This window comes from Dipteris shenzhenensis, chromosome 27 (assembly GCF_047967505.1).
Source record: "Dipteris shenzhenensis isolate YYH24624 ecotype China chromosome 27, Dip_SZ_1.0, whole genome shotgun sequence".
Classification (NCBI taxonomy): domain Eukaryota; kingdom Viridiplantae; phylum Streptophyta; class Polypodiopsida; order Gleicheniales; family Dipteridaceae; genus Dipteris; species Dipteris shenzhenensis.
Window position 1 is genome coordinate 16,507,712 of NC_141622.1, and position 24,308 is coordinate 16,532,019.

General features: G+C 39.4%; 1 protein-coding gene and 1 pseudogene across 1 annotated transcript; both read left to right on the plus strand.

Annotated features, from left to right (window-relative positions):
- The first annotated feature begins 768 nt into the window (after positions 1 to 768).
- Positions 769 to 1,862, plus strand: LOC147883941 (uncharacterized; annotated as a pseudogene).
- A 9,192-nt stretch (positions 1,863 to 11,054) lies between these two features.
- LOC147883942 (uncharacterized) lies at positions 11,055 to 13,237 on the plus strand. The gene is made up of 6 exons (XM_087398928.1): positions 11,055 to 11,123; positions 11,226 to 11,300; positions 11,400 to 11,477; positions 11,697 to 11,882; positions 12,012 to 12,182; positions 13,178 to 13,237. The coding sequence occupies exons 1-6, from the start codon at positions 11,055 to 11,057 to the stop codon at positions 13,235 to 13,237; spliced, it is 639 nt and encodes a 212-aa protein (XP_087255054.1).
- Positions 13,238 to 24,308: the final 11,071 nt, after the last annotated feature.

A 24,308-nucleotide genomic window follows, 5' to 3' on the forward strand; every position in this document is an offset into this window, starting at 1 on the left:
AAATAGGAAAAAGAAGGAAAATAATGAAAGTGGAATAAGGTTGGCCATGAAGACGACACCCCGGGCTATCCAAAGGGTTGCAAGTATTGATTTTTGGAAGGAACATTGTTGTCAAGTTCCTGATCAAAAAATGGTTTTGAATGTGCGACAAGATTACTGGGGTCAATGTTTTTCTGATCGCGTGAATCACATTTACAACAACCTACAAACATCCAAGAGGGTTGAAGGCCATAAGAGTGGATTGACGTTCTTCATACGAAACATGAATGTTTGTTGCAAGGCTTGGTACACAATACAAGGAATTCCAAAGACTACTTTATATAGGTATAAGAAAAAATGTGATCTTGGAGTGCAAAAAGATATGCATGGAAATAAGGAGATAATACGAAATCGAATGAGGCATGTGGAGGTTGGGAAAGATGTAATTCAACTATTTGTTGAGTGTAATGTAGATAAAATTCCCTATTAAAGTTGTACAATGATGACAGGGGAACGTAAGACACAAATGGTCATCCCATCCATATAAAGCAAGTGGATATTTGGTGAGAAGTCAAAAAAACAGTGGAGAGATTTAAGTACAAGCCTTTTTCAATCTCAACATTCAGCAGATTATGGAAAACTATATTCAAATAAGTTAGTCTATCAAAGACAAGTACATTCTCTAGGTGCGACATTTGCTCTGCACTTAAAATGAAGCTGGAAAGAACAAAGATAGAAAGTGAGAGGGACCGGTTGCTATTAAAGAGACAAGCACACAATTTGTAGCAAATGTCTTGCAGAAGCCTATATTATGCATGGAGGTTATCTTCTCAGATTGGACCCGAAGTAGAATCTTTGCATCATTCATGACAAGATGGATCAAATGGAGACTTGCATACCAAGGCTACAACCTATACCAAAATCATTGAATCGTATCATGCAACTTCCTGTAGCCTTAACAAGGATGCTCACACATGGACATGGGAAATTGGCATATGGAAACTTCTCTTTACAGTATTGGAAGAGTGACCGTAATTTCACCATTGGTTCATTGTCACTAATAACAATGTTTGCAAAACCTTGAGAGGTTAGACAAGCACATGTATGGTGATCTTTCAAACAAGCATGGTAGCAAAAGGCAAGATTTATTCTCTGCATTGATGTCAAGCGATGCATAAGATTGCCACATGCATGAAGATGGACTTTCAAAAGGAGAACTAAATAAATATGACATTGAGGCTACAATAAGTTCAAGGATAACTTCATCTAGTAGAGAGTACAAGCAGCTTTCACGAATACTACTCTTACAGGTAGACAACTGTGGTTCTGAGAATAAAAATAGATACTTGTTTGCATTCTTGTCCTTGCTTGTTGAATGTGGAGTCTTTCAAATGATCCAACTACGGTTCTTGATGGTGGGACATACACATGAGGACATTGATGCATTGTTTAGTAGATTCTCAGAGAAACTAAGAATGAGTTGTACTTTCACATTTCCTCATCTGATGTGATCCTTCAATGAATGCAAAAATTATTGTCCATCTTCATTTGTAATTCAATCTTGAGGTTCTTGATTTCAAAAAATTTGCAAAGGGGTACTTGTGCGAAGGAAAAGAGGCCTTAGTGGGACATTCAAAACCATTACAATTTTGGTTTTTCATGCGTGATGATGATCCAATGTTTCAATCTATGATGCATCCAAAATTCGGTCAATGGAAGCCACTAAAAGGTATTCAATTATGGAAACGTGATGCAGAAGGTAGAGCAATGCTACCATCAGTAATTCCCAATGCTGTTCCTATACGAGCATACTTGAATGATAAAGATGTTATAATTTTGGGAATCACGAAGCATGTGGAATATTGGAGATCTCATCTTGGTAACAACACAGGAGGGGATTCATACTCAAAGTGGATATCACCTGTCATTCAATATTGGGAGACATTGATTTCTTGCATGAAGAAGCCCACTATATAGCATGAGAAACTTAGTCATGACTTTTGGCCAAAGAGCCAATGAAAAGATAGCTTGGTTAATGATGGAGTGGACATAGAAGATGCTGAGACTATGGGTTTGGAAGATCTAGAGGAACATTACTGTGGCCCTGCATGTAATAAGCCAAAGAGAAGAATTTAAACCAAAGGTGGATGTGAAACAAAATGATTTCATTTTGATTAGGCTGAGTGATGATATATACCCCATTTGGCTAGGTGTTGCATTGTTAGATGTGGACACAGAAAAGGCATCTACAAACTATATGAAGATACTTGTGCAATATTGGAGTCCTATCCATAGAGGAAGATGTAGTGATGTACATAGTATGATATGCTAATTGCTGGAACAAAGAGTGGTGATATATGGGGGATGAGGACCGTTGGGAACATGTGGATTCGATAGTATGGAGTTTGAGCATAACAAAAGTTCGAAATAAAAGAAGTAAGGCAAAAATATCACAAAATGCAATCTTGAAAGCACAAGAGAATCTTCAAATGCTTGAGAATAATAGTGGAAAGGACGGTTTGTGTGTTGACAATTTCTTGGATGATTAGAGAAAGATAAAGTCCCTTTGAGCAAAATACCAATGTATGCATGGCAAAGACAAATGGTAAAGATAGGATGATCTTCTTTCATGAATGTTAATTGTACTCAGCCATTGCAATCTACTTCTTTGTACTTGATCGTATTTTATAAAGCAATTTATAAATTTAGCCTCATTTTTGTACTTGCTCATTGAAACTCAATCTGTTGTTATGAATGCTAATTAGACTCAATCTTTGTATTCCACGTTTCATTCAAACTTGGTCTTGTTTTATAAAGCTATTTTTTAGTAAGAATTGTATTTAATTAAAAAATATTATTTATTATGTTAATTAATAATAATTGAGTCAATTACTAATGATTATTCTTAATTATCTTGATTAACAAAATCTATATATAACAACTTTGTAGTCAACTACGTTAATGAAGTTGCTTAGAGATTTAAAAAGCTATGACTCATTGTAGTCATCACATGGAAATAATTACATGCATGTGCAATGTTTTGTAATGGAAGTACCCATCATAAGCACATTGAACATATAGCACATCATAAACATGGAAAGGATACAAAACAAATCGACCTTAGCTCATATATTGGCCACAAAATCCTTCAATCCACCAATTCAATTGTAAATATTCCACAAATTATGAGAAAACATGCAAGAAGACACTAACATAAAAACAAAGCTTGAGAATTTTAAGCGAGCTCCATTGAACAAAAAAGAGCACATTTTCATATTTGAAAATCAAATTGGAGAGTTCCAATTTCATGGGATTTTCCCATTTTTCCTAATATAGTCTTTGTTGCCAAATTCAAGAATTGAGGACAAGTTTGCTACTAAAGCCATTGCCTAAGGCAGGGGAAAAAAACTGTTATTCAAAACCTATTTGCTAGAAAAAAATGGTTTATAAAAAAAAAAGCCGTTTTCCAAGTACCTATTTTCCAAGCGCCTGTTTCATTTTTTACTTTTGGAAAAAAAAAAGACAAGAAAAAAGGTTTGCTGAAAATGTTGCTTGTTGGCCAAAAGGGCATTTTTCCAACCAAATGGGCTTTATGCCTGCCAAATGGGCTTTATGACTGCCTAATTGGTTTTACGCCTGCCAATAAAAAGAATACTGTTTGCTGAATAGACACAAAAAAGCAAAGACAAAAAAAAATAAAAATTGCCATCAAAACTTTGCATGGAACTACTAGCCTAGGAAGTATTGTTCTAAGAGTCTCCATTGTTTTCGCTCTTTTCATTGTATTTTTTATTTTTTCCAATTAGGCAAGCATTTTAGAAGGCGTAGTAAGAACCCATTTGTTTCTTTTAAAAAAAAAAACAAAAAAACAAAGATAAGCCTGGCATTCAGAACAACGATGGATCAAAACAAAACAATTGATGACATCTTACACAAATAAAATTTGAGCCATGTTAGGCATTATGACTATATAATAGTTGACCATTTATTCGATGCGGTTGCATACCTCTTGGAAAATAGAATAACCTTCGAACAACTCCAAACTAAAATCATTGAAAATTTTGTTTAATTGCACTTGCACAACAACGACCAGCAAGCAATAAATTGCTTCAGCACATATTTAGATTTAACCTTCATACGTGAGCAACACAAAGTTAAAACACATGACGAATACCTTACATGTATGAGTGTTCCAATATCATGTGCTGGTCTTTCGGGAGATGGACTTAGTATTGTGTGGCTTTCAGAATCTTCAAAGACCAATATAAGTGTGGTCATCTACAACCAGAAAGATATGTATGCAATGTGGCGAAGGAGATGTGTCAACCCCATTACGAATCTTATATGATGACAGTATTGGACACTCCCTCCACTTTGAACCAATTATTCAAACAATTCCGATATCTAGTGTTGGTTAAGTGAACCATGTCCCTACTATGACACAAAGTGAGAATAAACTCACAGCAGCAATGCGTGCTACATTGGCTGTAACTCAATCTGATGATGAAGTCATGGCTTTCACAATAAGAATTGAACCAAATATCACACCAAATATTGAGACTCAACACTCAATTGACACTGTTCTGCAGCATCAACAACTACGTCATGAAAGAAATTACAAATACAGCCTTGGTGATTGTTTATTTGATACAATAAAGTATCTATTTGATATAGATTTGACAACTACAAAAATCCGAGGAGCAATAATTCAACAGTTTCTCACAAGCTTGTAGAATGGAGGGGAACAAGGTACAAGGTGTTTACGCACTTCACTCTCTTTAGATTTTCTCCATGATTTGCAAGATGTCCAAATTTGTGAATAATATTTAGAGAGGATGAGCAAGCCAGCAGCACAGAGGGGACTTTGGGGGGATCAATTTGCTATTCTCTGGGCATCATCATTCTTACAAAAATCAATCTACGTATGGTCACTATGGAAAAAGCAGTGACTTTATATAAGGCATGGCATGAATTTCAATGCCACACCTCTAGAGGTCCTTTCTGATAATCACCTATCACACGTGCACATTGATACACCATCTATGGTTGAGAATCCAAGCAAGCCATAAAAAATATGCATAAAACTAGCTATTGAAACTGCACGTTCTCTTGTACGGCTAGACCCTAATCTAATAGATACTATGTTGTATGAGAATCACTTAACACGTGCTATGGACTATGCCTACTCACTTGGTGACTACTTATTTGACATAATAAAATACTTGCTAAATACAAACTCAACAACCAAAGAAATTTGAGCTGTAATAGTAAACCAATTCATGTATTCTTTGACCATGGACTGCACAGAGGAAAAATAATTATTGGAAAAAATTTTAACCGTAGCTTTCTGCATGATTTCCATGGGGTGCAAAGTTGCGAAGAATACCTAGCATGTATGAGCAGAGAGTGGACTCTGGGGGGGACTATGTTGCTATTTATTGGGTTGCTAAGTACCTCAATGGCCAATTTATGTATGATCGTTGTTTGAAAGAAAGGTTTATAAAAAATGTGGTGATAAGTTAGAAACAGAACTACTACAAATTCTTTACCATGATGGTCTAATGGATGCACCGCACTTTGAGCTAGTTGTTGTCAACTAGGTAATGCACCTTCAATGCACCACTTAAACCCATGTTTTGAACGTGGGAAAACTACACACAATGAGACTATGCAGACTAGTACAAGTCACATTGACATTTCAATTTACCAAGCTAACATGAACAACAAAGGCACTAGAAAGATACCACATCTTTGATCAAAGGAAGATGACGAGGCAATACAGCTCATCATGAGCATAATGCCTAATCAAAAAAGTAAGAATGATCATTGAGAATTACATAAAATTCAATGACAAACAAAACGTTTCTTTGGAGAAGGTGATGGCTCACATACGGTACCTTAGAAGAAAACACCAGTCTACTAAGGTTCCAACAGAAACTTTACTTGAAGATATTGATGAGCAACAACCATGAGCTCATTCTAGAAAATGGCCTGATACATTTGACATCGAATCCACATTGAATTAGCAATAAAGCATATAAATATCTTTACTACTTTGAAGAAAAGGTTTTGGATGTGAGTTGCAAAGCGTCGATCCCTATCTAGGATCTTGCATTGGACAACTACTTGGTAATTGAGGATATTGAGCATATGCTCATACCTTGTCTGCCCAAAGAACAGCATTGGTTTGTTTAGCTCCTCACAATGCTTGTCTTTATATATACCCATTGGCTTTGGTTTTCACTTGGAGCGATCGCTGTGATGGTTGAGATTGTATAAAAAATTTCGGCTGTGTCGACATATCCATGCACTAGTGTGGCTGTGAAGGGGTCAGTCTCTTGTTCTAGAGTCATACTTTCTTATGTAAAGCAAGTGTTGCTATTGCATTCTGTATTCATCCTAAGTTGAAAATGTGGAAGCCATAGTTGTGAGATTGAGACACCCTCTTGCTGAGCTCTTGCTTGTACAAGGGTGCTTCATGAACGAGCCTTTTTAATGCTTTCATCACTAGATTTGGTCAAACATTACCAATAGTGTATGGAGTTTGATATGCTAGTTTTTGCTTTATTGCAACTTTGATTGTTATGTTATCGTCTAGCTGTCATGGAAGCACGGCTTGAATGCTCTCTAAGTTAATTGCAACGTTTATGATACTCCCTTTTAAAAATACTGGCCAAAGTGTAAATACTGTCGTATTTGGCCTAAGGTTGCCCGTGGTGTAATGAGCCTTTCTTCAAGTTCAGTAAGTAGCTGTACTTGTTCGATTGGGCTATTTAATTTCATATTCATGGGTGATGCTAAAGTAGGCACTTGGCCATGCTCAACGTGTCAATCTAGCCATATAGCTTGTTTTTTTATTACCCCTTTCAAATTTTAATATAAATCTTCAGTATCTCGGGAAAGAAAAACTTGCAAAAGGATGCCTGAGTATTATGTCAGATTCAAATGGAAATTGAATAAGCAGTATTACTCAAATCATTTTTCAATTCACCCTTAGAAAGGAAGTACCTGTTGAGGAGGAATGCATCCCAAGGCACTTTTTTGTTAAAAAAATGGATTTTCCCTTAAAAAATGTTCCAGAATGTTGGGCTTTTGATGCTTGAAATGTGGGTTCAATCTGGGTCAAATTTGGTGTCAGAATAGTTGACTAATAGACCTCCAAAATTAGGTGGAAAATAGGGGGGAATTGTGGGTTGTAGGCTTTAAGGACATGTCCTTGTGTGAATAGACTAAAGTTTTTAAGTAACTAGACCTAGGATTCATCTAGATTAACCATGGTGTTTTAGGAGCCCCATCTATGGCTATAGTCTCTACTAGTAGCACAATGACTTCTTCTATTGTTGCTTTGATCTAATATTTGAATAGTAACCTTTCGCAACAACAACAAGGATGTGTAGGAGTGTCTGAGATAAGAAATAGAAATTTATCGATTGGCCTACTACGTTTTTGTTTGCTTGTCCCTTTGTGTGTTTGGTCATAGAATCTATTTTCAAGATATTGGAGACAGCAAACTATCTGTGCTATTGTTTTCCCTTCCACGTCTTGCTGTTCCAAGTTCATAATTCTTGCTACTTGGATCCATGTTGGTGAAGGCATGGCTGCTACAAGCAATAAGATTTCTTTGAATTCGTATGCAGAAGGTGCAGTTAAACAATAGGGTTATAATAGCTAAGGATGTCAAAACCAAACCCAACATAGATGTACTCTTGAAATCAGATATTGGTTACCGAGAACTTGAAAGCATTTGGACATCTCTGCACTACTTGCAACGCCAGTGGAAAAGGTTGTTTGCACAATGATTTGCCTACTAGGCCCACCGACATTCTTTGTAACATTTACAAGTGGAGAGAGCAACTGGTCAGCATTGTTGGACGGGATGAGGGAGTTGTAGTCAACTGAGTGCAACAATGATAAAACCAACCTTCAATGCACCAGTTGGTGGTCCGTGATGACCCCATCACTTGCGTGCAATATTATGATCACCGCATGAAAGCCTTGAGTTCTAAAGCTTTTGAAGGTCGATTCACAGTTCTTTGGGAAGATCACGGATTTCTACTTTGTGATCAAATTTCAAAACCGTGGTAGTGAGCATGATCATGCCCTGCTTTGGTGGAGGGGGCTCCTATTTTTGATGGTAAATTAAGTGACCCGGTAACACATTTTGTAGATCAATACATATCCTGTGATCTGACGTTGCTCCCCGAGTCGTTGCAAGCAGCACAATGCCATAGACATACACACACATGCCAAAAAAAAGGCAAGGCAATTTGCAAGTTTCATTTTCCTATACCACCACACCCAGGACACTATATCAACACAGCAACATTCGCTACTATTACAGCATTTGCAGGAATGGGTACATCACTTTTATACAAATGCAAGCTTTCTTTGAATTCACACGAAACATTTACAATGGCCGGCCTCAAAATGATCATGGCTCACTTTCAACCAAGCGATGTTTATAGTGGCAATATATCGTACCGAAGCACGAAGCCTCTAGAGTTTCTTGGAACAAATTGCACGTGTGTTACAATAAAGACCATCGTTCTATCCAACTTTCGTGCTGGGGGATTTCAACATTAATATGCTACAAACTTCTCAAAAGCAAGTGCAACTACAAGCACAACAAAATCTCATGGAATAAAATCACTTGCTATTAGTGAACAAAACCTCCACAATAATTTACGGGTCTCAAATTGACCACATTTGGACAAACATACCTTTGACGAGTAGTTTCTTCGGAAGAACGCACATGTACTGGTCTGATCATGACCCCGTCCACATTGCATACCAATTCGTAGCGTGGTTGCCAATGTTACAAAGAAAAATAGCTTCCAATTACCTTCTAATATTTAGATTTCTATTTATGGTAGGCAGCCTAGGGAGATGTTTGGGTTTTCTCACACTCCCTTGAGCCACATGTCATGAATCTAAGCCCTTGATCTCCCTTGATTTTGTTTGATGTAGAAGCTAAGCTTTTGACTAAAGCACTAAAAGCATATAGGTGCTTTTCATAATAAAAAGACTATATAAACTTTTCAAACCTATTCGATTTGAAGAGATGGTCTACTTGATTTGCAAGTTTGGGCTTATTGGCATGTAAAGCTTTGAAGAGCCTCGTGATGGCCTTATGCTCTACTCTCACAAGCCTAAAAGCTCGACTTAATATAGTGATCAAACTCCCATTTTCTCGAGATTGGAGAGGCACATAACGTTGGCTAAGTGGAGAGAGAATGTTACGTGCTCTACTTCAGACTTCCTCTAATGATAGTTGTATTTTTGTGTTGTCTAGAGTTTACTAAACGATATGAGAATGTTGGAATCATCTCGCTCAAGGACACATGCAGATCCTCTTAGGGTTACCTTGGCAAGTTTTTTTGATATTGTCTCTCGGCATTCGATTACGATTACGACTATTGACATTTAGGTCATATGCCAATTTCTTATCCATTCGTGAAACTTATCCTCGACGCTAATATTCTCGGCGTTTATATTCTAAGCATTATCTTGATACCCAAGAAAGGGTCCGTTCCCTCAGATTATAACTCTTTAGGGAAGGAAGCGCGTCGCCTCCCCATCTACACATTGTGTGGTTATAATAATTATATATTATATATTATAATATAAATATTTTCAATTACTGATCCATTCAAAATTTTTTGTTTTCAATTTGAATTCTTACAACATTCCTCTCATTTAATACATGTTATCGATGCGAGGGAGCAAGGAAATCCAAGATGGATGCAAGATTGAAGGATGACTACACCTTTATTCATATGGTTGTAGTCTATGTGACAATATTGTAAAGACTGCAACGATCAGTTATTGTATCGTCTCATTCATGTATTTGTTGGACTTCAGCTTCCAAAATATGGACATCACAAAATTAATAATAAATCACCGCCCCTGACATTTGCAGGGAGGATCGGGTCCTAATGGACCCTGTGTCGCGTCTCATGTCCACTCTCTGTCCACTATTTTATGCATTCTCTTTTTTCTTTAAACAATTGATAAACTAGTAAGATTCAGTTTCAATTTCAAATTAGTAGTTACTTGCTCCACGATGGAAAGACTCCCTTCCGCAAATCTAGTTTTTTAAAAAAGCATCGGTTTTACTAGCCTTCAAACAAAAAACTTCGTACCCTAATCAATTTGATTGGCCTATTAATAAGTCTTCCATGTGTCTAGAGACCACACAACTCACAAACCGGAGCCAGCGGCTCCCATGCATTCATGCACTCTTGTTATTTAGGTGATTTATGGTTAAGGGGAATGGCCGGCCGGCGGAATTCGGTTACAGTAAATGATAGCGACATATTCCCTTTCTGGAAATGTCCACCGACCCAGCCACTTTACGATTGGTGCTTGGAAGGGTACACAAAGCACGAGGGATAAAAATATAGGAGACGATATTCATCAGGTTTTGCAGCACACAATATTCCGAAGTATATTAATTTCTCTACATGGAAGATCGCAACAGATTCTGTCCTCATATGCGAGCGAAGCCAAAAGCCCTTCTAGACGGTGACACGGTCAATGATTCTCCATGATTCATCTATATAAATGATAGATGATATCCATGAGCAAATTTACCAGATGATCGATACACGATTCTTGCCCAGGCTCTTATTGACATTTACAAATACAAGTCAATGAGCATTCGGTATTGATCAACAATATTCCGGGGTAGATTAATTTCTCTACACACACATACGGAAGATCGCAACAGATTCTGTCCTCATATGCGAGCGAAGCCAAGAGCGGTCAATGATTCTCCATGATTCATGTATATAGGTGATAGATGATATCCATGAGCAAGTTTGCCAGATCATCGATAGACGATTCTTGCCCAGGATCTTATTGACATTTTACAGATACAAGTCAATGATCATTCAGTATTGATCAACAGACGTCCTGTTTAACTGGCCAATCTTTTATCTGTTTCCTTTTTCTTTCATAAAAATGAAAGCCGGCATGTTTATTGTATTTTACAAACAGAAAAAGAATGGGAGGACTGAGATCCCAAGAATCGGCAACCGGCAGTTGGATTAGCTCCAAAAGCCTGCGGTGCAAGTATGAAGAGAACCACTAGAGCTTGGAGCAAGTGGCGCAAGGAGAGGGAGAGCTTGGAGCAGGTGGCGCAAGTGTGCATTATCTCCCTGCTGGTAGAGCTTTCACTCGATATCATGCATAAGATCATGACTTGCGTTGCGGTCTTGTTGGGCTGTGGATTTTTGCTTCTGCAGGCAGCCACCGATGCCACCCCAGCGGCTGACGAGTCTCAAACTCATAAGAACGTGATAAATAAGTCAGCCTACGACGTTATTACTTGGAGACGCATAATGTACTTCGTATCCTCCATCTATTTCTTATATTGTCTCTGTATGTTGCAGCATCTGCTCATTGAATGAATTGTGCAGTTGTCTGATGGATCGGTCGTTCACTGCGTGTACCTCAAAGATCAGTCTATTTCTTCTTCCGAAACTGTTGCTGTGAAGGTAGCTAGAATGAACATTAGCTGATTTAGGCGCACGCCTCATGACTCATGTTTTTCTCTGAGAAGATATAATTAATTGCGCGCCATTGCTTTGTGTATAATACTGAAACATGTAGAAATGGACCTTCCAAGTCGTAGTGAAGCTCGGCTGCGACTGCGATTGTTATTTGGAGATTGGAGTTCTGAAGTAAACAAAGTCCGGCTATTTGGGCTAATGCAGAGTCCTGATGGATTCCCGAGAGCTGGATCGGGCTGGAGAAAGCTCCCGGGGCGTGTGAAGCCCAACTTCCAAGCTGAAGTTCCTGAAGGTTGCCCGACCGATACGATAGCATCATGCACAGTTCAAGCGTGCTCGCACTCACAGGAAGACACCAACCACCTTAAACCATGCGGTCAGTTTCCTCATGTTCGTCCAATCTGCAGTTAGGTTTCTGTCTCTAGGTTTTATCTACTGATACCGCAGCCAGTTCACAAATTATGCACGCAATAGATTCACAATCCTCAGCGACCTTCTCTATATATGGTCGCGTTTCAGTATGCGATCTATTCGGCCAGCTATACCTCAAATTATTACAGCGGATTCGGAGCTACTCTGAGCATCAACGCTCCTTTCACCGAAGATGATGAGTTCAGCTTGTCCCAGATTTGGGTCATCGTCAATCCTACAAGCGAAGACCATTATTCCATATTGGAGGCTGGATGGATTGTAAGTCCTCGATCAAACCAATGTAAGCCTTAATTTGATCGATTCATGTCTCACATTTCAAAATTTTAAGAATAGGTCAGCTCTAAAATGTGACCGTCCGTTCCTTTTAATTCTAGGAGGCTCATCGTTTTAAAGAAAGAAGCTCTAAACACATCACCCCTCCTCAATTTGCACACCCACCTATGCATTCTATTGTTAGCACTGCCCCCTTAGAGGCATAGCTCTAGCTACTAGTAACTAGGAACTTCCTATTTTTGTTTCCCTTTGAAATCGAAAGAAGAGGCACTATACAAGCAGTTCTACTCATCGACTTTGGAATACATGGGTAGACGAAGGGGTAATGCTATCGCGCATGGACTGTGCCCTCTTGTTTACTTAAGCATATGAAATTTTTATGGACTTTAATCTTTAGATTGTTGCTCTTTCATAAAGTAAATATCGTTGCATCACGAATATTTTAATTCCACTCCACATTTACCTTTTGTTTATTAGGGTTCAAAATGTCCATTATATCAAAATTCTAAGGGAGTCTAAGATTCATCCTTTAGGCATCTTTTTAATGCTCCAAAAATGGGGGCAATCAAGGGGGTGGACAATAATTAATGTCCCTAGGAGTATGTAGGGACATTTTCGAGTATTTAGGGATATTTCCTTAGATGCAATGTTAATTTGCTAGTAGTAAAGACAATGATTAGCTATTGTAATATTCTAGAAACTCGCATGCAAGGGAGATGGACAAAATTCTAAACCTATGCACATTAAGCATTTTGATTGCTTCCTTCCAATCACTCTCTTTAACCTTCATCATATCTTGTTTGGTGTTTTAAATAACTAAAATGTAGCTCAAATAATGATGGTATGGTTTTTCATATAAAGATTTTCATCATTTCACCAAAGTTGATTGGTGAGATACTTCCCCTATATAACTACCAACTTATGTACTTAATTGCATACATAATTTATAAAGCATGCTTTGATGATCCTTTTTGTTGCAGGCCTCTCGCTCCATTTTTGAAGATAGTGAGCCTTATCTATTTGTGTACTGGACGGTATAATAAACAAAACTCTTATGATTGTGCTTTCATTCATTGCCAAAAATTTATAATAAACATCACAATACTAACTACTCATTTTTAAATAACTTATTACTTAGTTTATTTACTTCATTGCATCCTAATTTTAAGATATTTTGAAATGATAATAATCTCTATCTACTATGCATGTAAAGAAAAGGTGTATAAATGAAGATTAGGTTAAAACATGCTCACACATATGCAATATTTTAGATGACATATGTTGTCTTAACACAAGGTGGCCATTTTACTTTTAAGGGTTCTTCAAATTAGCATACTTGTGGTGTCTTATGCACTTGATTTTAGTGGAGCATTTTCATACTGGCTTTCATGTAGTCAATATAGCATCACAATAATCTCACATTTTCTATGAGTTTGATTAGTATAGAAAATTACAATTCTTAAGTTGAAGAAAAGAGTTTAATATGTTATCGAATCCATGCGTTAAATCTCACAATATGTTTGATGTGTAGAATGATAATTATGACCAAACTGGATGCTTCAATTTGTTATGTGCTGGTTTTGTACAAACAAACGATCAATGGACATTGGGAGAGATATTCCCTAGTGGGTCCTCCACACCTGACTTTTTTGTAGGTTAGATTCAGTAAAGCTTGGTAATCAAGATAAATTAAATTCTTGCACCAATAATTTCCATCATTCCAGTCATCCATAGACGTGACTATTTTGTAGGTTAGATACAGTAAATCTTGGTAATCAACATAAAATATGAAAGTGTTACCAAGCAAATAGTGTTAGAAATTTTAAACACTTTAAACCATCTTGAGAGCTTCGCACTTGCTAGTGCTATAATTACATCCGTGTGGTGTCGTAATGTAACTAACATAATAGATTGGGATAGTCTTCCTCTGACTATGCTAGAATGATACCAATGGCATACCATAATGCATCAACATGCACATGGAAGATCACCTCGACAAACTCAAAATTGGAGTCACAAGTTTTCATTTCTTTAGAGTGAGAGATGCTACTAATAACTCCACTTATGAACCCCAAAAATAATCTGAGTTGTGTTAAACTATTCTTAGGGTTTGACCTTGATTTCTCAGGCCTTGCTTGGCTCAGTCTAGATACCTTCAATGTAAATCACATGATCAAGAAATATATAAATCCTTACACAAAAGACACACTTGGCTCGGTTCAAGGAGATGCTTAAAATTAAATAATAATAATTAAATCACCATATTAGGGAATTTGGGAAAAACCCAAGTCCCATTTTCCAAAGGAAAAACAAGGGAGCATGGTAATACCTTTCTAGCTACTGGCGGAATTCCTCAAGACATACAACAACAACACCAAAATCGATGTCTTGAGAGATGCAGCAAGTAACCCCCACCACTACCAAATCAATCAAGTCATGGTGCGGGCAGTATTCCCAGTGGTGGCAAAAAAATATTATAAGCAATAGAAGAGCCCCCACTCCCTGAAGAAGGTCTATCCCTACGATCGCCACAAGTATAAAGGCCGCATCCAATTCAACACCATCTATAAGCCCGAGGTAGCGCACCTAGCAAGAGCCTTGCAATGGCTCACTCAAGTGAAGCACATGGATCATCATCAATCTCCACGGTGCCCAATATCTTGCTACGAATGGTGAACATGAAGCAAATGAACTGGGCTGACTACTATTGTAGCCAGATGAGAGAGGACCTCAACACCCATGGGGATGTCATCGACAACCCCATGTTGTACATGCCGGTCCTCTACTACCTCAAAAGTTAGCATCCGCCCATCGGATTCGGACTTGGCAAGAAATCTGCCATCGGTCCCATGTAGACTGAGCAAGAAGAGATAGAAACCAGGCCCAAGAGAGCGAGGACAATGCCAAGTGCCACTCCGGTCACCCAAGTGCAACCGAAACCAAGTCAGCCACTCAACCAATATGAGGAAAGCTAGTTGCACAAATTTGTGCAATGACAACTACACATGCAGTGGGGATAAGGGAAAATAGGTGCAAGGACGACCTATTCTCATTGAAGACCTCCAAGGCGATGACACCATCGAAATCGACCTCCATACAGGAGCCGACAACCCCCGCTGCACCCTTCATCTCAGTCTCCACCACCCCTCAGGAGACCGCATCCTTTGCCACAAGAACCTCTTTCATGCCACAAGCAGGCCTAGAAGAGGCCATACAATTTTTTAGCACGCCCCAATACAGGGCAACGGGAGGCTATTGTCACGTGCTGACATCATGGAAATTAACCTCTTTGAAGCCATGGCACAGCTGCCATCGCAAGTCGCCTGCATGATCTTACAAAGGAGGCAAGAGCAAGCCTCACAACTCTCCTCCAATATTGTCCAAACCCACCAGCTCTTGGCGTAAGAAAGACACTCGAAGAAAGACACTTGACAATGATCGCAGCTCAAGCAACGGGTCAGGCCGCAGTACATCGAGCCAAACAGTATCAGGCTAAGGTGGAAGAGCTCAAGCTCACTTTGATGAAAGTCAAAGATGACCTCGCCACCAGCGAATCCCTAGTCTAGACGTTTATGGAACAAGGGGAAGAAGCAGAAGCAACCCTGCGCACGAGATGCTAGAGTAGCAAGCACAAGCAGATGCATGCAACAAAGGGATGCATGAGCTTCTCAAATGATCCCACTATGGTGGATGCATGCATGGACTGTGGATACATAAACTTATCAAATGACCCCATATTTTGGTGGTTCTATGCAAGGGAAATCTGGGTGTATGGATCGAGGATGACATGAAGGTAAGTCCTGCATGAACTTATCAACAATTGGTCCCACTATGATGGATATATGCATGGAAAGGATACATGAACTTATCAAATGATCCTTTTGATGGGTGTATGGAAGCGAAATATGGGTGTTTGAATTGGTGGCAACAAGATTGAGTTGCAAGAACTTATCAAATGGACCCACTATGGTGGTTGCATGCAAAGAAGGGATGCATGAACTTATCCATGATCCCACATTTTGGTGGTTCTATGCAAGGGAAATCTTGGTGTATGAATTGATGACATGAAGGTAAGTACTTATTGAATAGTCCCACATTTCCCTTCCATTGGTGAGCATTAGAAAGCTTTCGACTAGTTGAAGCATTTGGAGAGAATTTGTTGGGCACATGCACTTGTTTATGGTGTTAAAATAAATGTAAATATTGGTTGTCAAGCATCATAAAAAATAAGACACTAGATGAAACCTATGTGTAGAATAAATAATTTAAACCCATTGGATGCATAAAATAAATATTCACAAACTAGTATAGCACTACATCAACCTTATATAGCAAATACATCAATATCTTCTCTTATCCATTGGATGGGATCATTACTATGCAGGAGAGGGGACTCAAAAGAGAGGGGGGAAGGGAAAAGAGAGGCATATTGAAATTTGTCCAAAAAAAAAAAAAAAAAATCCCTCACAAACGGATACCCTCAAATGACTATTTCTCCTCCCACTTTCCCACCCCTTGCATGCTCTTGTCTTAATCTTTGCGACTATTGTTATGGATAAATTTGTCTAAGGAAAAAGGCATAAATATGTGTGTGTTTGAATGTGTGGTAATAGTATAATAAAATATGGAGTGCATAGGGCCCAGGGTTGAGGTGGTAGGGCATGACCATGTGCCACCCTTCCATGTAAGAGGACCCATAAGGTGTGTTGTACATAATCCATGGTAGTAATATTATAGAATGTTAAGGTGGCATGGCTCCTCCATGTGCCACCACTCCACCTAGGCGGTCCCATGCCTGCATTTAGTGAGATATGGCCCAAATTTCATCGGAGAAGTAATATAAAATAGGTGGAGATGGATATTATATTGGGATATTCCCTCCATATAGGATAGGCCCATGTGGGGGGGGGTGTAGAAAGTCCAAGAATGCAAGTTAAATAATGGGAAAGTAGGATGAGGTGGCAAGATTTCTTGTGCCAATTGTCCTCCTAGATGTTTGAACATATTATAAAATTGGGAAGAGGCCAAGGGAGTATCTGGGAGTTGATATATGTGGAAAAATGTGGCCAAGCATTATCGCACACAATTGAGAGTGCGTAACCGCCTAGCCCACATGGGAGACTCTTCCACACACACCATGCATGTGGGAGGATGCATTTATTGGGAGAGACCCTCTCTCTTGGCTATAAAAGGAGGGGGCTATTCCTTGATGGGACACGCTCATTCTTGTAAAGCCACCTAGCTAGTACTTTGATTTCCCCCTTCCCTTCCTTTCAAATAAAGCATGGCCCTCTTGCCTTGATGTCTCCATCTTTACATTCCTCGTCCACCCATGTACATACTCCTCTTTCCCCTCTCCCCTCCCCTTGTGCCATAGTCTCCCTCTTCTTTCCCTCCCCTCTTAATCCCATTTCCCCACCCATGTTAACGCTCCTCCCCTCACATTCCCTATTCCTCTATGGCCCTCCAGCATTGCCATACCTATCCTCTAGCCTCTTGTCTTGATTTTTTTTCCAACTAATAGAAATGGTGTGGTTGCTGGGATCGAAATCTCCACGACTAGTGGTGTAAAATCTATTACTCCTACGACTGGGTGTGGCTCTGCGGCCTCTTTCCTGCACAGTTCTCTACTTTTGCACCTCCAAACTATGTGCCTTCCCTATCTCTACGGCTACAAAACCTCCTTGCTTGTGTGCTTCTAGTCTACCTACTTTCTGCTCACGGTTCCTACGTGTATTCTGGCCGGCGAATCTTCTACTCGTACCGGTCGCATCTGTAGAACTGTAACATCCATGCTCCCTCTGAGTTCCTACGCGTGCATTCGCATGTCTACTTGTACACCAGCGTGCATCGCAGATAGATCGCGACGGTTTTCTGGGCTCCCGCATCTCCTGGTCGGGGATGGTTTTTCTGGGCTTGTGCAAAACTGTAACAGATCTGGCACCCCCCCTCTCTTCTCTTTCTCTTTCTCTTTCTCTTCTCCTTCTCCTCTACTCTCCTCTCTTTTTATTAAAGAGTGGGATTTGAACCCAAGACCTCCCCCTTCACAAAAGGGAGACTTATCATAAGGCCAACAGATAAGAAGTGATGAAAATGTACTGATATTGCTTATATATTGAAATCCCATGAACTGTAACTCTCTAACCGTGGGGAGTTTTCACATGCTGTAAAAAGCAAAAGTACTTCACTTCATGTGCTCTACTCATATCTCCTACTAGATTGCAGATTTGGAACTTTTTCAAGTTCACTTCTCACGAATGCACGCCACACGAGGAGGGTGGATATTTATGTCACTTCTCGACGAGTTTAAGGATTTGGTGCCTGGTCCTCCGTGCCTTACGGCTACCAATGGGCGACATCTCTTTCTTGATCTTCATGTCGATCTTCAACAACTGATTGTACAGTGCATTGCTCGAGGAGACGATGAGTGGGATGATACACCGTGGATGATTCAAGGTGAAGAACTAGTGATACGCTGGGAGGACTTTGATTTCAATTCTACTCATTGTTGTGCGGTGATCGAGCTACTTGCTGCTTCGAAAGTAATTATTAAAAGGGTGTCCTTCTTCGAAGGGTGGGATGCTCCCCAAGCTTGGGGGGAGATTTGGCGCATCTGTTTATTAATTCCTGTGGATAAGCTCGTCTTGAATGGTTTATTCTCAATCTCACTACAAAGGTTTCTAGGGCTCGGCTATGGTTAGTAATGTTTCGACCAAGGAATCCCTTTGTACCTAATCAACCCTTTGTGCCTCATTTTGAGCTTCAAGTTGTAATTCTTTTTTGTCTAAAGATAAACTATCAACAAAGGATTGCAAGTTTATTTGGTGCTGAATGTTTGGCTGAAGTATTGAATTCTCCCCACCCTCTCCTTCTACCTATCTTGGACTACCGAGAAACTTGGGATGTCTAGATTTTAGTCTTGGTGTGATGACATCTTGGCTCCTCCAATTTGACGGCACAAACAAACCTTCGACCAAGGCTGCTAGTGTGGGTGTGAAGCTCACTTCACCAGGGGGTGAGGTGTATCGTGTAAGTCTGCACCAGCAAGTACTTGCAACCAAGCTAAGTACTCGGCACTCATTTTTGGGCTACAAAAGGCGCAAGAACATCGCATCAAGCAACTTGAGGTGCAAGGAGATTCTCAACACGTGTGTGAACAAGTTAGTGGAAGGTGGAAGGTGCAAAGCGAAGGTTTGGTTCCACGACATCAACAAGCATTGGAACTGTGCCAACAATTTGAAGAGGCAAAAATTTAGCATATCCCTCAAGCTCAAAATATAGTTGCTGATTTCTTGGCACGTGAAGCTTGTACTTCAATCATGCATGACGTGAGTGGAAGCACCACTCCAACAAAGCCGCAAGCCATGAATTCTTCACTGTAGCCAACCATGATGCATTTGCATGACTTCGCATCCAATTTTCGGCGATGATCATCACGTATGTGGGCATATTCTATGCAACCAAATATGCGGAGATGCCCAATCTGTGGCTTATGTCTAGTGAATGCTTCATAAGGAGTCATACCCTGTATCGGTTTGGTAGGAAGCTGATTAAGCAAATAGTTTGCAGTGGCTATTGCTTCTACCCAATACTGATTCAGATGATACTTTTCACTAAGCATTGTTCTAGCACTGTCTGCTAAAGTCCCATTCTTCCTTTCAACTCTTGCATTTTGTTGAGGAGTATCTGCACAAGTGAATTGTCTTCAAATGCCATGATTTTTGCAAAAGTTCATGAATGCTGAAGACATGTATTCACCTCCTCTATCTAATCTCATGACTTTGATCTTTCTGCCTGTCTGGTTTTCTACCATGGCTTTGAATTCTTGAAATCTAGAAAACACTTCAGATTTCTCTTTCTAAAAGTAGACCCAACAATCTCTACTGTAGTCATCGATGAAAGTCAAGTATAAAGTGAACCATTGATGTTGTGGGTCTAGGCATAACCCCATACGTCTGTATGTATCAAAATTAAGAATACCTCATGCTCGAGAGGTACTTCTGCAAAAATTGGTTCACTTTTGTTTGCCGAAGCAGCACATTAGGGGAATTTTGGACTCAAAAAGGGCCTCTTAGATTAGTCTCTTAAGATTTGTGATTAGCAAACCAGCCAATGGGAAGGCTTAGGCATTAAAAGAATGGAGGATTCCATATTGGCCTCTCATTAGTGGACAGTCCTCCTTGGTCCCCACTAGGCTTCCACTTGCCTCTCTCTTGCCCCCACCACCTCTTGAGGCATTTACTCCCCCCCTTCACTTTTGGATGGTCCACATACCCTCCTAGGCTCTCTTGGTAGGCCCCCAAATCCATGACTTTTTTTTCCCTCCAAAAAATTAAAAATTCCCAAAAGTTTCCCTAGCACCCCAAACTCCTCCCAGCCCAAAGTATCCCCATTGACTCCCCACCTTTCTTTGAGCCTCTTCCTCCTCTCTACCTCCTCTCAGCCTCCTCCCAACCTCTTCCTCCTCTCAGCCTCCTCTCAACCTCTTCCTCCTCCTAACCTCTTTATCTTTGCTTGCTCCCATCCTTTTTACAATGGTGAAGCACTCCCCTTCCCCTAGGCCAAATCTATCAATTCAATCTTGTGTGGGTCGCATTTTGAAGGACAACACTGATATTTGGATCCCTTAAGAGTTTAGGTTAATGTCTTGGGTCACAATGCAACCATCTGCAATAGGTCCATTCAAGGTTTCTAGAAAGGATAGAGCAAAGAAAGAGGAGAATTGGAAGGGTTGCATTGTTGGGTTTTGTAATACAAAAAAAGGACTTAAGTTGAAGGTTCATCACGTGTACATGGCTCAAGACATGAACTTGGACCCTGCCAGTTAAACTTTCTTTCCTTGAAATTGTATCTCTCTTTTACATTAACTTTTTTTCATTTTCAATTAATTGTGTATTCTAATGATTATATGTGAGCATGCATTTTGAGAGAGGGTGTTTTGTGGTAATAGTAGAGGGGGAGGGGGGGAGGGAGAGAGAGAGAGATGGGGGGTTTGAGGATGTTAGGGGGAGATAGTAGAGGGGAGAGATTTGTGAGTGGGAGAGAGAGAGAGAGAGAGAGAGAGAGAGAGAGAGAGAGAGAGAGAGAGAGGTGAGAGAGAGAGAGATAGGTAGAGAGTGAGAGAGACAGATTGATTGGCCCATTAACATCTTTCTTTGCTTTCTATGTAAATATCTTTCCCTCTACCAAACTTGAAACCCAGCCTCTGGATAGTCTCACGGGAATATTTCAAGCTTTCCATTCAAATATTGGGGAATTAATGTTCTCAGGATGGAGTGCTGCCTCCTTGACAAAGTCTAGTAGTTTTTTCTATAATTCATGTTACCAAGTTCCTCGAAGAGAAGGTGCATATGGAAGCTTATGTCCTATTCCTCTCCCTAACTTTGATAGTCCAGAACGGCCTCTTCCTGATCCATTCTCTATAGATGCATTTAGAATGAAGATGAGATCAGATATTCAATCATCAATTAAGTTTACTTTTGATTCAAAATCTGTGGGTGTCAGTTGCTTCATGCCCTCCATTACATTTATTTATTTTTTCAAATCAGTCTTCATTCACAAGACAAAGGCCATGTGGGTATGTGATAGTCTTCTATACCCAATGTGGGATGTTAGGGAGGGTTTGCAGAATGGAGACCATTTTTTATGTATACTTACTAGAGAAAGTATACTAATAAGATATCAAGTAGCGCGGAGTATTTGCTACATGAGATACACTTACAGACGTTGGAAAAATAATCATGGCACATGGATACCTATGGATTGTGATGTAGTGGACACCACAGAGGTAGAGGTACATATTACCAATGGGGATATCCAATATCTTAAGGTCACAGATAGTTGGAGCTTGAAGCATGTTCAAGAATACATCGCTATCACCTTTGATGATAGTGATTTTTTCTTTACACTAAATGGGAAGATAGTGAGAAGGCGACTCGAAGGAACATCAATGCTTGAGAAATGGAACCTCCTTGTAACTTATCCATTCATACTGGTATTGAATAAATGTAATAGTTTTTGAAGTGTGATGTCATTTGTACTGGCAATTAGTATACTTAATAAAATAGTAGTTTTTGATGTGTGTTGTAATAGTTTTGAAGATATGATATAGTTTTTGAAATATGTTGTAATAGCACTTGAATAAATGTAAAAGTTTTGAAACTATGTTGTAATAGTTTTTGACTAAATGTAATAGTTTTTGTTAAGAGTGATGTCATTTGTACTAACATAGGGCCCCCTAAATTCCAAAAAAAAATCCATTATTTTGGGTGGCGGGGGGAGGCAGGAGTGGAATATGATGGCAAATTATTTAGGCCAATATTTACATTGTCCAATATTTTATTACCTAAATTGTAGTCGGACCTTATATAGGCTAAAATTTCTTTCAAACCTATAAGTACTACACTACCTAACCCCCCCTAAACCTTACTATTTCCCCCCTAAACGCAAGCAAATGATTGATTATTAGCTCATCTTATGTGGATAATAGCATGGATTATTGACCCTTGGTATTCATCCTTGTATAGGGCATAGAGTTGCCTTAGGCCATGGAGTTGCCATGGGTTTCTGTCACTTAGTAACACCCTTATTTCTTAGATGCTTCAAACATGGGTTTTAATTTTGTTGAATTTCCATGGGTGAGGATTACCCCCCAGTATTAATGAAGAGTATCCCTTGTGGATTCTCTTTGTAATTTTTATGCTTCCATTTTGTAACCTCTCTACTTTAATTTTTTCCTTAACTAAACTTTCCTAGGAGTAGATTACCGCCCTAGCTTTATTCCAATTAAATTATTTGGCCCTAATAATAACCACCCAAGGATGAGGTTTACCCCCCTTAAGTTTTTTCACTTTCTCCAAATTCCTTAGAATGTAAACCCCTCCTATTTTCTTACATTCCTTTAAATCTTGTTTTTATCTTAGAATTTCGAAAGGTGTGTTCATGTTCTTTGGTAAAGCGGCGATAACAAGCCTGAGGATACAGGCATTACTTGTCTACCCAAATTCAACTTCATTGTTCTAACAACTGATTGGTTTGGATAGTGCGGGTAAGTAGACCCTGACCTTGGAGCGTGGACTACCTAACGGATTCGGCACTATTATACTGTTTCTTTGAAAACTCTATATATTAAAAATTATTTTTGCCAATCCTTTGGCCTTTCATACCAAGTTTTTGGATTACAGTATGGTCAAAAGTGGAGTGAGGACAGAACCATAGAAGATGTGGAACAGCCTCAGAAGAACTGGAACATCTTAAACAATGAGGAGCTGCAATCCTGCACTTAGCCAAAGTGACCCCTACTGAAAAAATGCCCACCAAACATCTCCAAAGAAACATTCATTGCTTTAAAGGCAACTTATTTCTCCACAAGACTCTGAGATTTGACTTCCACTAGGAAAGAGTTTTGTGCAGATGCCAAAGGGCATTCCCATGCTGGACAATCCATGGAGGAGGCAAAATCAACCTATAAGATCTCATAGAAGTAAGAGCCTGCAAAGTAAGCAGGCATAACCCTAGAGTATCAGACACCAATTGCCAATCTTGAAGTCTATGAGAACCATCACATGGAGGAATTGGAAGGAAGGGCTGCAATAAATCACTTATTTTCCTCCATACAAGTCGATGATGCATACCAAGAGGAAAACGACAACATGCATCCGGAAATGATAAGATATTTTGCTGATCATCCACTGCATCTACAATGTAATGAATCCCAGGCTTCATAAGATTGTATGCCCAAACCGGTTCCTGTAAATCAAGAGGGATGTCAAACACTAAACTCTAGTGTATGCTTTCTTGATGAAGTGAGTTAGGCTGAGCTGAATTAATAGGAGACCATTTAACTTTAGAAAGCACACGCTTCCAATCTTGAAGTAATGAAGATGAGTAAGGATATCCAGAAATTTTTCCTTGAAATTTGCCAATGACCACCTCCCAATGATCTCTAATCCAATCCCCATAAGCCTGTGTCCTAATGTTCATACACATAGCAGCTAGCATGATAGCCCGTGGCTGTTTTTGCTGAAAAAAGTTAGGAAGCATGGTAAGGCCAAGATATGAAAATGAATGTTAAGTATGTTGAGACCCCCATGCAGCTTAGGAGAACATACA

Bases quoted from the DNA above. Each gene is read 5' to 3' on its own strand.
- LOC147883942 (XM_087398928.1), top strand. From the start codon at position 11,055: ATGAAGAGAACCACTAGAGCTTGGAGCAAGTGGCGCAAGGAGAGGGAG. The intron at 11,124-11,225 runs GTGTGCATTATC...TTGCTTCTGCAG, and splicing joins GCTTGGAGCAGGTGGCGCAA to GCAGCCACCGATGCCACCCC. The intron at 11,478-11,696 runs GTAGCTAGAATG...GGGCTAATGCAG, and splicing joins CCGAAACTGTTGCTGTGAAG to AGTCCTGATGGATTCCCGAG.